At 39.7% G+C, this 17534-nt stretch overlaps 1 protein-coding gene across 5 annotated transcripts in view; it reads left to right on the top strand.

Moving 5' to 3' along the window:
* sox6 (SRY-box transcription factor 6) overlaps positions 1-17534 on the top strand; it is a 202737-nt gene that overhangs the window by 32577 nt on the left and 152626 nt on the right. For 4 of the 5 annotated variants that reach the window (XM_057820051.1, XM_057820200.1, XM_057820123.1 and 1 more), the window contains exon 3: positions 7798-7848. The exons of the other annotated variant lie outside the window; for it this stretch is intronic. In XM_057820051.1, the coding sequence (XP_057676034.1) occupies positions 7814-7848 (35 nt within the window). In that variant the 5' untranslated portion in view covers positions 7798-7813. The remainder of the gene's footprint in view (positions 1-7797; positions 7849-17534) is intronic. 5 annotated transcript variants of the gene reach the window in all.

Raw genomic sequence — 17534 nt, 5'->3', positions numbered from 1 at the left:
AGGTCACAGAGTGAGGAGTTATGCACGTTGTTGTCACTGTGTAAAATATCCACGCGAAACCTGTTTTTAAAAAAATACTTGCCAATAAGTTCGGCAATGTTGTTAGCCTCACTTGACTTGAGTTTTTCAAATGCATTTATTTATTCATTTTCTGTACTGCTACATACAGGTGACATCCTTTACATCTTGACAACAATTCAATGAATTTGGAGACTAGATTAAGTAATTGGATCATTGTTGAACAGGTTAATGAAATGGCTTCCACGATTTAGACTAATGCCGCTGTGAAGAAATCTGCGTTAATATCAAGGAGCCTCTAATCTGGAGCCATTAGCAACTGCTGTCATTCAGACACACGGTGTCGGCCTGATTTAAATAAAATGAAATGAAGATAGTTGTTTCCGGTCCCTCGGCTTCACTCATTGCCATAAACATATGCTCTGCGCCCCTCTTCTTTCCATCTTATTTATGACTTTAATTTGTTGTGTGGGCTGCGCAAGAAATCAAATTTAATCCAATCCTCCCAGGGACCCTGTCATATAATAACATGGTAATTTCTGTATATCCTTTTGAAAAATGAGGAAATTAATTCCTCCTGACATGTTCTAATTATTCCAGTGTGAACGGCGGACGGGCTCCCCTTTTTTCCTCCCCCCCAGACCCACCAAAGTGTCAGTTGCCGACGGGTGGCGAGGTGCTAATGCTGACCAGCAGCGCGTTTAATTTGAAACATGGGCAGACACCTTTCAACACACCTTGCTAATGTTGGAGTGGCTCACACAAATTAATTCACTACTCATCTGGCAGCGCTGTCAGAGGTGTGTGCGTCTACATCAGGGGTGCATGTGTGTGTGTGTGTGTGTACATAGATATCAGTGGGGCGAGGTCAATTGAAGCTGACTGACACAAACAAAGGTATACTTTTAGTGTGTATGTGCATCCAGGACATGTGAATGTATGACCAAATGTGACCAAATGGCACTGTATTCTCGTGTGATTTTGTGACCAGAACAGCATTGGGACACCTTCTTCCGAACTAACAGTACATTTCACACGTACACCACTCCACAAATAGACTTTATTTAATGAAACTGTCATCAAGCAGTCTTTAACTTGTCATTTTATTTTGAATATAAGGACACTTGTGCTAAAAGATTGTGCAAGTAATGACACATTTAGTATTCCTATCAGAAGAGGCACAAAATAAAAATCTTGGTTGCGGTACCAAAAACAGCAGTTGGTGTTTGACCTTATTATGGCAACATATACTGTCACAACGCCTCCTCAAAATTTCTTCTAAATTCAAATTTTATGAGAAATGTATTATACAGTTGTTTGTTTGTTACATACACATCAGCCATTAAAGCATATGTTTGGCCCGACGTTAAAACTGACAAACGCTATCAACAGTGGTTAAGTCATCTCCCCAAACTGTATTTCAAAATACTAAGCACCATGAGGAATGAAATATTAATTGCTGACTTGACAGTGTGAGAGAGGTGTAAATTAAGCTCACATTACTTACCTATAACTTCCCTCGCTATCAATCTATACATTAGAAAATACAAAATCGACATACAGTACAAGGTTTCCGCCTGAAAGACTAAATATACAGTTCAATACACTATACAAACATATTTGCAATTATTTTTGAAATACTCTATATTTATAACCTACCTACCTACCTACCTACCTACCTACCTACCTACCTACCTACCTACCTACCTACCTACCTACCTACCTACCTACCTACCTACCTACCTACCTACCTACCTACCTACCTACCTACCTACCTACCTACCTACCTACCTACCTACCTACCTACCTACCTACCTACCTACCTACCTACCTACCTACCTACCTACCTATCTATCTATCTATACATATACATATGGCGGAAAACACTCAGGTGACTTGAAGTTCCGCTCTGAAAACTGTCCTATATGCATGTGCATCATTGGAAAGCTTAAAATCTCAATTTTCTGTAGGAAGAAAAATTTTGAACAAAATGGCATTAAAAAAAAAAAAAAAAAAAAAATAATTTTAAACCCCTAAACCCTAACTCAAGGTGAGAGCACGAGAGAGCATAACGAAAGACACCATTATTTTAACGAGGTATTATGGCGTACTTACCTTGTTTCGATCCAAAAACTCTGTGTAGCATGTATCACCGAGTGTCAAGACACAGCTGTGAATGGTCACAGCCTGATTTTGGGGGGATTTTATTGGTGAAACACAGTAAAATAACAATGGTGGCAATGCAGAAATCACGGACATCAAAGTGTGGTCGAGATTTTCTTTTTCAAGTATTTACCCTTTAAATTTTTTCCCCCCAATTTTTCTTTGTTTTGATCAAGTATTTATCACCTAAAATATTGGGGAAAACGCGACAGTAACAAAAAAAAACTACAATTAAGCGATAGTTATGAGGTAGATATCCGTGACCTAATTACAGATACTGTTTTTATCATTGTGACATCATTTTTTAAAAAGTTTAAAATATGCGAGTGAATAATTTTATTAAGTGGTTTTTTTAAACTAAATATTAGACATCGATTAATGATTCCAAGCTAAAAATGATAGACATTCCAAATATTAAATATAGTTACTTACCTTCTTTTTATGGCTGGGTTGAAACAAAAGCGGTTGCGGGGTGTCTGTAAACGGGGGTCTCCAGGGTAAAACGGAAACATTAAAACTAGTTCGGGTTGCTTAATGTGCCATGAAACTGCCATGGCAGCATATAGACATATTGTTCTACCAAACACAACAGTTCTTTTGGCTTAAAATACAGCCGTTTATTTAAAGAGGGGTGCAAGAACTGTTTTTTTCAGCCTTGTAAATGTGTTCCGCCATATATAAATACATAGAGTTTAAGTTTATATATACTAGTATATATGTACATATATACTGTATATACTCTACCATAAATTTAGGGACGTAAATAGAACATTTAAAATGTAAATTTACTCACATAGTATTCACAATTCCACTAATTGTCCCTATAGTACTGATAAATAATTCAACAGCTCTTTCTTGCATTTTCTCAAACAGCTGGGTTTAGGTATGGAACAGAAGTTTGTCAGAAAAAAAAAATCCTCAAAGCAATGGCTATACATTTTTTAAAATCGATTTTCACAATCGGGCCAGCAAATAGTAGTCGACCTTATTCACTAATGAGCAAAATTTGATCTAAATGGGATTTTTTTTTTTTTTTTTTTTTTACATTATGTTATGACATACAGGCATCATTTACCCAGATTCACCTGAAATTGTACATGTGGTTAGCACAACTGCATCACAGTTCAGAGGTTTAGGATCGCATTTTCTGGGGACACTCTTACCACATTCCAAAAACATGATTTATTGGCTAATTGGAGAGCTGTCCTTAGGTATGAATGCTACCCAATGAGGATAAGTGGAATAATAATGCATGCATGGATAGAAGTAGTTCAGAGTACTCGACTGATGTGTGTGTGTCTGCCTCAGTACACAGAAACGTGTTTCTACTCCAAAGCTGAATAGTATCTAAGCAGTTGAGACAGGAGGATAAAAAAAATAAACAAACAAAACTTAGTGAGCAATGGAGTCGCCTTGAAACCACAGAGCTGTAATTGATTTGCTGTGTGAGCGTGTGTGTGTTGTCTCTGGGCCGCAGAACAGAGGACTCATGGTCGTGGCGTCATGGTCGAGGAGAAGAGAGCACGGCTTTGTGAGCGGTGGGTGGGTCCCCCATGAGTCAGAGACGGGAGAGGCGTCAACATGGCCGCCACGGCCCACTGGGACTCAAGTCCCCCCTTACCCCGCTTACACCCTTGTAGGGTTAATCACTGTCACTTTGGATCCGTGTAGAAGGAGCAAACAGTCTGGATGTGCTCCTCAGATAGTTTCCATTCAGCGTTTTTACTTGACTACTTTGGAGAAACTTTTGGAGACTTTGCTCAGCATCCCTCATTCTGAACGGCAATATCTCGGTTCGGAGTGACACCACGGCAGGATGTGTGCAGCTAATTTCTGAGGCTCACAGTGCTCTGCACACGACGTGAGCCCGCTAATGACTGAAGACTGAGAGCACCGTCTCATGCCAAGACCCACATGGCTGCTGGTGATGCATTAAATCAGCAGTCAATTTGACTGGAAGTTTGAAATCTGGCCTAGGTTAAGGGGATGTGCTGAGGCCGTGTTAATAGCGAGCTTGTTGTCCATATGGTAGTGCTTTAATAGAGCACATTTGTTGCAGATGGTGGGAGACTTGGTGAGGCAGAGGGAGCTTTTGGCAGGGGCTCGTTCTTCGAAAGGGCTGCCGCGCTGCATCGCCTGATCCGACTCGGGCCAACTTAGTGATGTCGATCCTCCCTGCCCTTGAATTGTGGTTCGGCTTTAATTTAAAGCCATTCTTTTTTTCTCATTCTTTTTCTCCAAGAGGAGCAGATATAATGGAGCTCACTCACATTTTCCTGAATTTGGTCGTTTGAGTTCCAAACCACTCCTTTGCTTCCATACTCTTAAGTTCAGTTGTTCCTGACCACAGCGGGACTGCAGACAGCCGACACAGCTGAGGAAACACTGGCAGTGAGAGTGAAAGAACAAGGGGTAATGGAATGAAACCCAAGATATAGATAGGACCCCAGCGTGGCCTAATCTGTTACGTCTTGTTGAAGGATTGAGGCCACACATACTCTTTGTCATCAAACAATACGGTTCAAAGTCAAATTTCTGAACATTCGTATTCGAATGGCAGTGAATATAGTCATTGTTTATATAGCCACTGGTGGCTTTTGCTTTTTGCACTCCGAGAAGTGAGGAGACACGCTTGATCTGTTCTGCACTGTTTGACGGGTGTTTTCTCACGTTGTCACCGACTTGGTGTGGTGATGGTATTATGTGCGCTGGGCCCAGCTGAGTGGAAAAAAGAGGCGAGCAGCGGTGCCCCTGGCTATTGCTCTCCCGCCTCCCCAGACACCTTATTGTGAGAAAAGTCTCAACTGAGCCCTCTGGGCCTTGCAGATCCACTGTCTCGCTAAGTGCTGGCCAGACTGAAAGGCACGGTGTCCTTGGGCCCGGTTCATTCTTTCCATTGTCTCACGAGCCAAGACGGCAAGCGGAGAAAATGCCAAATTACACACATATCACTACAAATCTTATGTCTAACGTCCTTAGCTCTTGTGGTATTCATGATGAGGTGACTGACTTATTGGGGCTGAAAATGACTGACATTGAACACAGGGTGAATATTAATCTGTGACTCTTGAGTTGAAAGGCCTGCACGGTGAATTTGGAAGGTTGTTTCTAAGTATACGTTTGAATACAATATCTGAAAAAACTGAAAAGAATGCAAACCATGGAGTTCCCAGTTGAGGAGATTTTTAATTTGCAGTGACCCACTTCGGCATCTGGCACAACTTGGATACCTTTGTTCGCATTAGGGGTTCTTTTTTTCTGAAAATTTCTTGAATTAAAAAAAACAAAACAAAAAAACAAATATATCCCTGACGTCGTGAAAACAGCCTTTGTAGTCTACGGGAGCTAAAAGTGAGTTCACAAAATTTAGTTTTTGTTACAGTGGCTTGTTTGTTGTAATAGTACAGTGGCTTTCACTACTGGAGACATATTCCTTGTGTCTTTCCAACATACTTAGGCAATAAAGATAATTCTGATTCCTGATTGGCTAAATTCCGTTTCAGGTCAAAGTTCAAGAAGAATGATTTGTAGGCATGTTGGCTTTCCCTAAACCCAAAGATTTTTGGTCGTATGTATTGAACATGGCAGATAGGTTAGCACGTCCGCCTCACGGTTCTGAGATCAAGGGTTCAATCCCAGGCTCTGGCCTTCCTGTGTGGAGTTTGCATGCTCTCCCCATGCCTGCTTGGGTTTTCTCCGGGTACTCCGGTTTCCCCCCACATCCCCAAAACAAGCATGGTATGCTGATCGAACACTCTAAATTGTCCCTAGGTATGGGTGTGTGCGTGAATGGTTGTTCATCACCTTGAGCCCTGTTATTGGCTGGCAACCAATTCAAGGTGTACCCTGCCTACTGCCCATAGTTGGCTGGGATTGGCTCCAGCACCCCCGTGACCCTCGGGAGGATAAGCGGCTTGGAATATGAATGAATGAATGAATATTATTGAACACATGATAAGACACAAAATCCTGTTTGCAGATATGGTCACATTAACGTATTTGCATCTGAGCCATTGCAATGTAAATTTTGTTCGGCCTTAAAATGTCCAGTTCGGACAACATGGTGGCTCCTCGACAAAAAAATTGAAGAATTTATTTGTTTATTTGTTATTTCACAAACAATATACCAATCAAAATGCAGAGTTTAGATCCATAGTTGTGAATACAACAAAAATAAAAAAGAAATTATATACACTTTATCTATGTAGTGTATCTACTCTATTGGCCCGAATATAAGACGCTGTTATTTTTTGCATGGAAATAAGACTGAAAAAGTGGGGGTCGTCTTATATTCATTACACCGATTCACGACGCTAGATGGCGCCAGATATCATTGAAGAGATGTTCTGTCATGAGAGATCTCAGCTACTCTCAAGTTTAACCAGTTTGCATTATTTTATTGCAATGTTTTTCCTTATTCAGATATGTTTCAAGACTACAGTTACAGTTAGACTTCACTTTGATGGTTAATGCAGTTATTGCAATTTTGTTGTTTTATCACAATAGATTGGTTTATTTACATTTTAAAAAACCAGAAGCCATTCATTTACGAATGTGATTGCCCTTTAGTTTACATATTTAAATATTCAGATATTAAGATTTGAATGAGGCAAAATAACATGCTTTTTCTCTCAAATATGTTGTTATAATCATTTGTTTCTGATGTACTGTAATTATTTTCTGTATAAAAATTAATTTGGTGTTCAAAAATTCTTTTTTCAAACTTGAGTCTTGAAAAAGAGGGTGTCGTCTCATAATCAGGGCCGTCTTATATTCGGGCCAGTACGGTATGTAGAAGAATGTTGTCTCGACCCTCCATTCTGGACAATGTCAACCCTTAAACTATATGAAATAAATTTTCATATCATATTGGATTTCGAAAAAAATCTGCTATTTGTCGTTTTTCGGAAAGATGCAAAAACTGTTTTAATGCCAAACAGCCCTAAACAAGGCATTTTCTCCTGCTTCGCCACTTGAAGCACATAAAATTCTCGAGCTTTCCAAACCAAGCCTCTAACAATAAAAGTGTAGAGGCCCCGCACCAATACCAAACTCTGTCGAAAGTCATTTTTAGCCAGGCATCCCGCGTACTTTGTGGATAAGGCTTCTGAACGACCCCTACAAGCGGTGACATCATGACCACATCCTCCTGCCTCATTGACGCTGCACGCCTCATCTCGGGTCCCTTGCGGCCGGGCTCCGAGCAGCCGCAGCGCCCTCGCCACACATGCGCTGCAGCTGGACCACCGTTTGCTACTCTGAACAAACTGAAGTTGCGCTGGGATCTGCGGTCAGAGTGCTGGATGTTCATATATATATCCGTACACAGTTGTGGGAAAGGGCTGTATAGTGATCAGTAGTTTATGTGATGCAAACATATCATCAAGCTCTCAGCACAAACCGACGTTGTATGCAAATCTGCTCCCTCGATGCGATAGGTATAATTAATGATGTCAGTACGTAAAAAGCAGTGCATGGATGCGTAGCCGTATTTCTGATTTAATTAAAGACACGCTGTATTATAAAGAGGAACATGCATACTCTATGTGTTTTCTGTTACTTCATTGTTACTATAGTTTCATAGTGAAAATGGTTCTCTGTGATTTCTCCTGCCAGAACCCCACACGCTGACATGGAAGGCTTTCTTCGTAGCAGCTTTTTACTGAGGTTAGTTTCATTTTCATTGAGGATCACAGGACGGGCCAGGGTGGACGTGGGCTGCCAGGGGGTTCAATTTCTCCACACATTTTTGGCTTCAGACTTTGTCCTGTGTGTACGTCCCCTTGTTTGTGTACATTTGAACGTGGATTCTAACATAGTCATGTGTGATGAGTGCGACCATGTTGCAGACAGGCATGCTCACCCTGACAGCCCCAAGTCAGACTGAAAGAAGTCATCAGCACCAGGGTTCGATGTAGATGGGGTGTCCCCTTTCTTTCCCCTTCACGTCTTAAGGGATCAGCAGATGAGGCTTTCTGGTCTTTGCACCGCATGCTTTGGTCCGACCATTCCCCACCGTCTGCCCTCCCTCGCTAACCCACCTCATCAGGGCCCATCATCTTTGTCATGTACTGTTCTTTCCTGTGGTTTTTTTTGTTTGTATTCAAGCCACCCTAAAGATTTACATTTTTTGCCTGTGATTCTAATTAAAAAAGTGTTCTGTCGTTAGACACAGAAAGTAAATAAGAGAACGTATTTATCATTGGCTTCTCTTCTAGTCAACCACCTTCTCTAGGCTCCAGTGTTGCTCCCTAATTAGGGTGGGCTCATTAGAAGCCACAGCAGCAGCATCTGCTTTTCAAAGCCTCTGTCAGCCAAACTTTACTAAAGCTAATGAATCCTCTTTGATTTCCTTTTCAAACGGTCACTTATTTGATTAAATTAACAGCATTTTTTTGTTGTTGTCTCGCTCTGAACAGTTGGGGCCATTTAAAAAGAAAGAACAATTTGATACTATTGCCCTCGACAGTTAAAGCATCATCAAGAAAGAATATGACCTAAAAGACTTTCATGCATTAACTTGTATTTTCTTCATCAATTTACTCAAATCATTTTGATCCAAACAAATGGCACGCTGCACCTAAGACGGAAACCAAACATTTTGCAAACAATGAAAATAAGGGTAACGTAACCCCTGACCGTTTCCGTTTGTCCTAAAGCTGTGAGAAAACACACCATTATTCACACACTAATCTACATCCTTCTGTCCGAATGTGTTCTAATTAAACAAGACATGCCAGAGGAAGGATAGTGCTGGGCTTTGATTCAGGGTTAGCCCATTCACTTGGATTGAACTTGTGTGTCCTGGGGTTGGGGGGAGGGAGGGTATGTGGCATTTAAGACATTCCTCAAGTGAAGAATCCCAGCATCTTTTCTCAAGCAAGCGAATTAGGTCAAAGGAAGCTTTGTGAGTGCGCATCTCTGCAGTCTACTATATATGATGATTGGATAAGTCTTTCTTAAATCGTGGAAAGTCAACATTATGACTCAAAAGAAGTCATTTGATGACATTGTTGAGAAACACATCAAAGTCAACTCATACCATGGAAGAGTTCAAACTTCCTAATAAGTCACAGACTGGTGAAAACACTGTCAAACAAAATACGCTCTTCTTAGTTCTGTAAAACAAAGCGACATCACTAACAATACACATCACTATATTTCACTGTTACTTTCTTTTAAAACTATTTTATATAGCTGCGGAAGACCCTATATATTGGTTTAGTCAAAAAGAGATTGTGAGAGAAAAGGAAAGGAAGACAAACAGAGATATGAGGAAAGGAAAGAGATGTCTTCAGTGTCTGTCTACTCCCAGTAGGCTGGACCCTTGATTCCCCCCCTGAATTTCTGCCATTATTTGATGTAATGAAAGGAGAAAGTGTGTAACATTGAGATTGTTAATTAATTTAGTCTAACAAGATGAAGATAAATGAAGCCCACTGAAGGTTGACTAGGCTAAGGGGCCCACTTAGCATTCCTCCTGGCCTCCAGCTCTGTCTCCCTCACTGGCTTGCAATGCTGGTACACAGCTAAAAGTGCTGCGCTGTACTTATCTCACCCCATAGGAAGTTTATCTTAAAAGTCTACACACCCCTGTTAAAAAAATAGAACAAAAAACATTCAAAGAAGGGGCTGTTCTCAGACATGATCTTTGTTGTTTATTTTTTATTAGCCCTGCATCTATTGACTTTCATGGTTCCCCTTAAGAGTAGACAAGCTTTCACAAGGATACTTGTTGGCAGCAAGTTTTAAATCACAAGAAAATCCTTAGTTTGAAAATGGGTGCGTTCAGTGGTGTTACCAGGATGACAGGGGTGGGTGGGCAATAGTCTTACCTGGGGGGGGGGGGGGAGCTACAATGCTCAAGTAGGTCGAAATCCAGCGTAGGGCTACTGCACCTTGAAACATGTTTTGTTTTCTCCTTGAGATAACTGCTGTTGTGATTTGGTCTAAACAAATAAAAGTTGATTTGATTTCATTTCACTTTACAACAGTATGGACATGCAGGTGACAATGTTTTTTGAGGTAACCTATTGTGGTTGTTTTATTATTATTATTATTATAGTTATTCTTTGTTCCAGAGCCCCTTTGAGCTCAATTTGACCCCCTTAGAATGCTTCAAAATGCACCAAAATCGGCAGACAGGCCAAGATAGGTGCAATCTTTGATACCGTGTAAAGACAAATTCCAAATGCACTATGTGGCGTCCCCTAGCAGTCATTCTTTGTCATGCCGACGCTTTGAGCCCTACTTTGATCCCCCTCATAATGCATCAAAACTCACCAAACTCAACAGCCAGGTGAACACTGGTAAAAACTTTGATAAAATGTAAAAAAAATAAATTAAAAAAATAAGCGTAATAGGAACAAAACCAACATTTCATTTCTTTTTTTTTTTTTGTAGGTGAAAGGAGGTAACAACGCAAAGGTTAAAACTTACAACACAGCAGTACAATATGAATGGGACACCATACGAGGTGCCCAGACTGCCGTTAGTACTATATCCAGTTTTCTTTGGGTGGGCAGAGCGTGTCCGTGGGTGGGCACCCCCCCCCGGTAACGCCCCTGGGTGCGTTGACTTTTTATTTTTTAATATCCACTCTGTAAAAAGCCATCTATCTTTGTCTTCATCTACAAAGGGGTTGGGCTAGCACCATAGATTAGCAATTATCTAATGGAGTCATGTTGACATGTTCAATAAAACTCAGCTGACATTCCCAATTAAGGAATTAGTCATTTGAATTTTTCCGTGTATTTACCGAATCACATTTTATCAAACTCTTTTGAATATACTATGCTACAGTACACATTTCCGCCACAACTGAGGCACATGATGGAAATGTGCATTCTGTCTGACATTGTGCCGCTCAACGGAAGGTTTGTTATTCTGTGAGGCCAGACAGTTGACAGTTAGGAGGATATCTGTAGTCTATCAGGCCCTTTCTTCCTCAGTGGAGCCTTTGTACAGGATCTTCATGACAGCACAGGCCAATCATTATCACTCCCATTCCTCACTCCCGCTGTTTTCGGTCTTAACAATGGCTTGTTGATTGTATGGAAAGCATCGGAACAAATGCGTCTTCTGTTTTGTCGGCGGAACATCGTTTCAAAGTGCAATAATTGATAATGGCCTCATTATTGTTATTATTGAAACTGCTTTTAGGAGAAACAAGTAGCATGTACATCGCTATTTACTAAAACGTCGATTGGCTCATCACAAAGATTTCTGGCCAAGAGAATCATTGCTGATTAAATGTGAGAAAGTGCTCTTGTCCATGACTTAACAAGGTTCATTTTGTTGGCAACAAAGTGTGATTTTGGCCAGTTAGGCCCATCAGTGCGAAAGGTTTACCAAGATGATAGAGGAGCATTAAGAACCATGGAGATTGTCAAAGTTTTTGCAATAGCTGTTTCTGTGTATGTTGTTCGGTCTAACATCAGTCACTCAATGAATGGCCAACAATCGACAACAAGTATTTTCGGTGAATTTAAATCTCTCTTGCTATGTCATTGATGTGACGAGCCACTCAAAATTGCCATGTTGTATCACATGTGCTTGGACGACAAAAATGATATTTCTGGGCTTGTAGCATAGACTTCATAATGATATTGACGGGAAACAGGGCGTGGGGCTGATTAATAGGGGGCCTATCTCTGTCAAAGCTGACCGAGTTGAAACACAGACAAAGAGCTTTTTTCGTTGAAAATTCTTGTGAATAAATGCTTAAATCCCTGAATTCTTTATAAAAATATGGGCGTAAAACCGTCTCGATTTTTGGTTGAAAGCAAAGAAAAAAGGGCAGTTAGCATTATTTTACATAAATATGTCGAATGTGCTGCTAGTCTTTAAGCCACTGTGGCACTGCCTTATCACCACAAAGAGCTTTTTACATTGAAAATTCTTGTGAATATATGCTTAAATCCCTGAATTAATTATAGATATGGGCGTAAAACCGTCTCGATTTTTGGTTGAAAGCAAAGAAAAAAGGGCGGTTAGCATTATTTTACATAAATATGTCGAATGTGCTGCTAGTCTTTAAGCCACTGTGGCACCGCCTTATCACCACAAAGAGCTTTTTACATTGAAAATTCTTGTGAATAAATGCTTAAATCCCTGGATTAATTATAGATATGAACTTAAAATAGTCTCGATTCTTGGTTAAGAGCAAAAAAAAAAAAAAAAAAAACAACGGACAGTTAGAATTTATTTTACGTAAATATAACAAATTATGGCGTCAATGCCGCAGCGGTTAATTTCTCCCATTGATTTTTTTCACAACGTTTCAAAATGTCCGCATGGTACGAAAAATACGATAATTACCTTGAATCCTCGAACAAATCACTCCTGAGACAATCCTTCCTGTTTGTATGCGGTACAGCTCTCGTACCTTTTCAACCTAAATCCGGCGTTGGATCGCTGCATGTGTTGAATAACTGCGACTGACTGCGAATAACTGAAGCGGACTGTGGAAGGTGTGTCTGTGGAATGTGTCCTGTCAATATCATTATGAGGTCTATGCTTGGAGTGTCATCCAAACGCTCACCACATTGTTTTCCAACAGTATGTAACTATATTAATAATTTCAAACATACCGAGTGCTAAAAAGCATAGTGTGCAGAATATCTATCTCGCAAAAACTAAAAGAATAAAAATAAATAAATAACACGTGCCCTCACTCGCGTCTTGACTTTCAGCCATTCTATTCATACTATTAGAGTCTGATTCCTTCTTGACAATCACAGCATGTTGTGGCTCAATTAAAAATATAAAATTAACACAATGCTGTTTTTTAAGTTACAGTTTTTTGTTGTTGTTGTTGTGGTGCGGCAGTTGTCTATAATATTTAGTTCTGTTGCATTTGTTTGGTTGGTGATTTTACATTAGGCTATTCCTAAAAACTGCTGCTGGTCAGAGACACAACCACCAACCAATTAATAAAACCCTACAACTACTATTGCTTTTGTTGATTTTTTGTGTATTTATTAATTCATCTTCTGAACCGCTTATCCTCACGAGGGTCGCGGAGGGGCTGGAGCCTATCCCAGCTAACAAGGTAGGAGGCAGGGTATACCCTAAACTGGTTGTTAGCCAGTCGTAGTGTTTTGTGTATTTACTATGTACTATATGTTATTCTGCAGTGTATCTGTAACCTGCTGCTTAACAAATCGCCCTGCAACAGACATCTAATAAAGTAAAATGAACCAACAAATAGATCACAAAACTGTCCAGTGCTTGGATTGCTTTTCATTTCCAAACCGTTTCCTCAGCCTGGCTCATAGTAATCTCAGTACATGGAACTGTTGTGCATGGCTGTTAGTTCTGACTCCAAGATGGCCCTCTGATTTTTAGTCAGAAGCACTCAGTGAAACTAAGAATAAAACCACAAAGTAGATAGCATTTTTCATGTGTCACTGCAGTTTGTGTTGGAATTGGGCGACATAATCGGCTCAGTGTTATGTTAAGCTACTATAAATCAGTCTCCAATCATATTGGAAAGGGACCTCTTGCATAAAACTCTTTTGTTGTTGTTGCAGACATATTGACTCTTGGACTCACTAACATGGCCACTTTTTAATTTAATCTTTAAAATCTGTCAGTCATATTACAGTTTTGAAACTGTCTTTAATATAATAGAATTTTCACAAGCCCGACTCAAATTGAAGAGCGCTGCTTCTCTGAACATGATCACTGCCCAGCTATAATGATCCATGACTACGGAGGAACAGTATCTGTTTCTCTTTGAGTTTTATGTCCCTTATTACAGCTGCAATACGTCTGCTCCCATTAAGCTAATTTATGGCTGAGGCCAGTGCAACAGCAGTATAGGTTAATGAATTTGGCATTACTAATTAAATGTTATTGAAGGATGAATATGAATCCTCTAGCAATAGCAGGGCAAAGAGGCGGAGAGGAGAATGGGACAGAGGACTTTTCTGCACTTTCTCTTTGCCGCAGTCAGACAATGAGGACAGACACGGCGCCCTCGAATGTTCTCTTTATGAACTTCTTGGCTGCCATTGACGGCAATAGACGTATGCTCCATTTGGATTGGACATCTATTTTGTATTCACAGGACTCTTTAGAAATACAAGTCACTCTGAGAACAACCTATTGAGCAATTATTGAATTCTGAGGCAGACTCTCCACTTAGTGTGTTGAGGAAAAAATGATCGCTTTATTCCTGGATTTAAAATATTTCCCCAACCTGTAAAAATAAGCCAATACATAAACTAAATCATTTTCAAATCCATCAGCTGCCTGCACAAATTTCAAACCAATTGCGGCTTCCACAAACTAAACAGCGGAGAACAATTTCATGATTCATAAAAGTTCCACAGTCCACATCGCTCTTTTGGAGGGTTGCGCCTACTGTATATTTTTCAAAATCATGACTTAGTAGCTCATAATAAATATGGAGTTCACAGCTTACTTTTCACACTTGGTGAAATATCAGATATGCTTTGTGAGAGCTAAAGCATTCAATTTAGATTTCAATTATCATGTTAGTTTAGTGATTAGACTTTTTAGTCCTTCAGGAATCAGACCTCTCAGCTCCACTCTATTCCACTTCCCCTGCAATCACATCCCCTTGATGAATTGCGCATATAATTACGGAAGTTATTGAATATGCAGATCGCTGCTGACTCTTCATGTGTGCTTCATATTGCATCAACTCTAACTATATCAAACAGGGCTTTTTCAGTGGTAAAGACCCTACACTAATAATGAGAGTGAACCACTGTGAACTCAAATGTGAGATCATAAAATGTTCAGACTCTTTGCTGTGACCGTGTTTTTGTCTGTTCTTGGCCAAGAATCGGTTTGAAGTAGATACTTGGCACCATGCAGCCAGGTGTGCCATTACAACCTGTCTGAGTGACCGGCCAGTCAGTGTGCGAGGCCTTTATGAACGTGTCTTACATGAGGTATTTCTTCCATGTTACAATATGTCACTGCTGTGCCCTTACACCCTTCTCCGTGATGCAATTCTCAGAAGTAAAGAGCACTTTGCAGGCAGGCACACCCACAGGAGAGGGACCAGGAAATTTGGAAAGTTCTGATAGCTTTATAAAAGCTTTCTTATTATGTGACTGATGGCACAAAAGCTTTTGGCCTATATTGTTTGCATACTGTATATGTATTCACATATATACCAACAGTTATTTTTTCATTCATTTAAACTGGAAGGATTGGCCATTAATGCTCATCTTTCAGTGCCATCATTTGCCCCTCCCAGTCCAAATGGATTGGATGTCTAGCACTGTCAATGTGTATAAACATGCACAGTATGTCTTTGACCACTAAATAAACAAACCCAAGAGAAAGAAGGCTTGTCATGGTGATAGCAATATACAGTATACATTGCTAACCTAAACCAGAATATTATTTGAAAAAAAAATGAACAAAAAGTTATCCCTTTCATTTAAAATAAATTAATTATCTTAGAGAAAATGCTACAAAATGTTTTTAAATTGAAAGCCATTCTTTGTGGACTTATTACATGCTCCAGAAGCTGTGAAAAAGGCAGGTGTTCGTTATACTTGAGTAGAAAGCAAATAGAGTAGTACGATTGAGGCCTGTGTGTGTAGGCGGAGAGTAAAAACACTCTCGAGCAACTTCAATCCCTTATCAAATATTTGCTCGGCCTTCACTCACTATTTGCCTTCTGTTTATATCTTCAATAAGATTGAATATGGGCACAATATATATCCATATGCATTTTCTTTTCAATTTTATGATCTAGAACATTGACTGCCATGGTCAATTGACCATTGCATTGGTGATGTGGAGTCAACCTAGGATATTAGACAGTTATTGATGAAATTCCTTTTACAATATTTTTCAAAAATGGAAAATACATACTTATCCAACAGGATTGATTTGCAGCGTAGGAGTAATGTTTGACAATAGCCCTCTTTGTGTAAAGGACGCCTTAGTTGAAATCGAGGAATATATCTTGAGATGACCAGATTATTTCCTAACTGAAAAAAGCAGCTGCAGTTCAGTGCCGTGCTGTGCTGAGGCTCAGCATAATGATTGTGGTAGCAGGGAACCACAACAGAGCCGGCCGGGGCGAGAGGCTGCCCAGGAAACACGGACTAAGCGCACATAAACCCTGCAGCAGTACACTTGTGGCTTTTTTTTTTTTTCCCGAAAGAGTAATTGACTTAATGATTTCATTTCTAAGTCTTGCCTCATGATTTACAATGTCCACTTTAAAACTTAGAACAAGACGATATATAAACAAAGAGCTTTCATTTACTGACATTCAACGAATAAAGATTCTGTACGAGCAAATATAGCAAAAATAAATAGGAGACATTTTCAAAATTATCTGTGAAAGAATCCAGACACTTATTGCAGAGTGTCAAAATGCACGACGCCCTTTTTGAAATAGTTGACAAATATACCCTCACCTCAGAAACATTCAATTCAATGTTTGCACCCTTAAGTTATTTGAGTGTTTTGCATACCTGTCAACCTGAGGCCGTTGGCAATCTTACAAGTAGTGTCGTATGCCCTCAAAAAACAGTGACTAATCTTACAACACTTTATATAGCGTGCAATATGAAACAAAAATAAAACTCAATTTTGAAAATAATATGAATTTATTGGTAATATTGTCACACATAACCTGGTGCAATCAAAGAACAATCAATATCTTCAGCTACATCATGATTACTAAAATTTAACAGTGACTTTTGTTATAATTGTATGTAGCACTTGCCGAAACAATGACAAAATCAGAATGGAGAAAAAAAAAAAGTAATGCATGAAAAGAATAACAGATTCTTAACGTACGGCGTACACATTTAAAAATCATTGCTCACTTGTACATATTACGCCGAAACTGTACAACTTGACAGGTATGGTTTTGTAAATACACCAATCATAAGCATACAGCTAAAACATTATTCCAATGTTCACTTTTTGAGAAGCTTTCCCTAGGCATGTGGCGGTATGAGATTCTGATGGTACGATAACCTTAAGCAAAAATATCACGGTTTCATGGTATCACAGTATTGCAATTACAGCCCTAAAACGCCTACTTGTCAACCCGAGGCCGTTTTCAATTTTACAAATAGTGACGTATGCCCTTACAAATTGGTGACCAAGCTTACGACGTCGTATATAGCGTGCAATATGAAACAAAAATAAAACTCAGTTTTTAAAATAATATGAATTTCTTGGTAATATTGCAACATATAACCTGGTGCAATCAAAGAACAATCAATATCTTCAGCTACATAATGTTTACAAAAACTCAGGCAAAAACTCGGACATGGGAGGAGTTCGGCAAGGCCATGGAAAACGACTTCCGGACAGCTTCGAGGAAATTCTGGTCCACCATC

The sequence above is a fragment of the Corythoichthys intestinalis genome, chromosome 1 (genome assembly GCF_030265065.1).
Source record: "Corythoichthys intestinalis isolate RoL2023-P3 chromosome 1, ASM3026506v1, whole genome shotgun sequence".
Lineage (NCBI taxonomy): Eukaryota > Metazoa > Chordata > Actinopteri > Syngnathiformes > Syngnathidae > Corythoichthys > Corythoichthys intestinalis.
The sequence above is the reverse complement of the archived record's forward strand: the minus strand, read 5'-3'. Positions and strand labels throughout refer to the sequence as shown.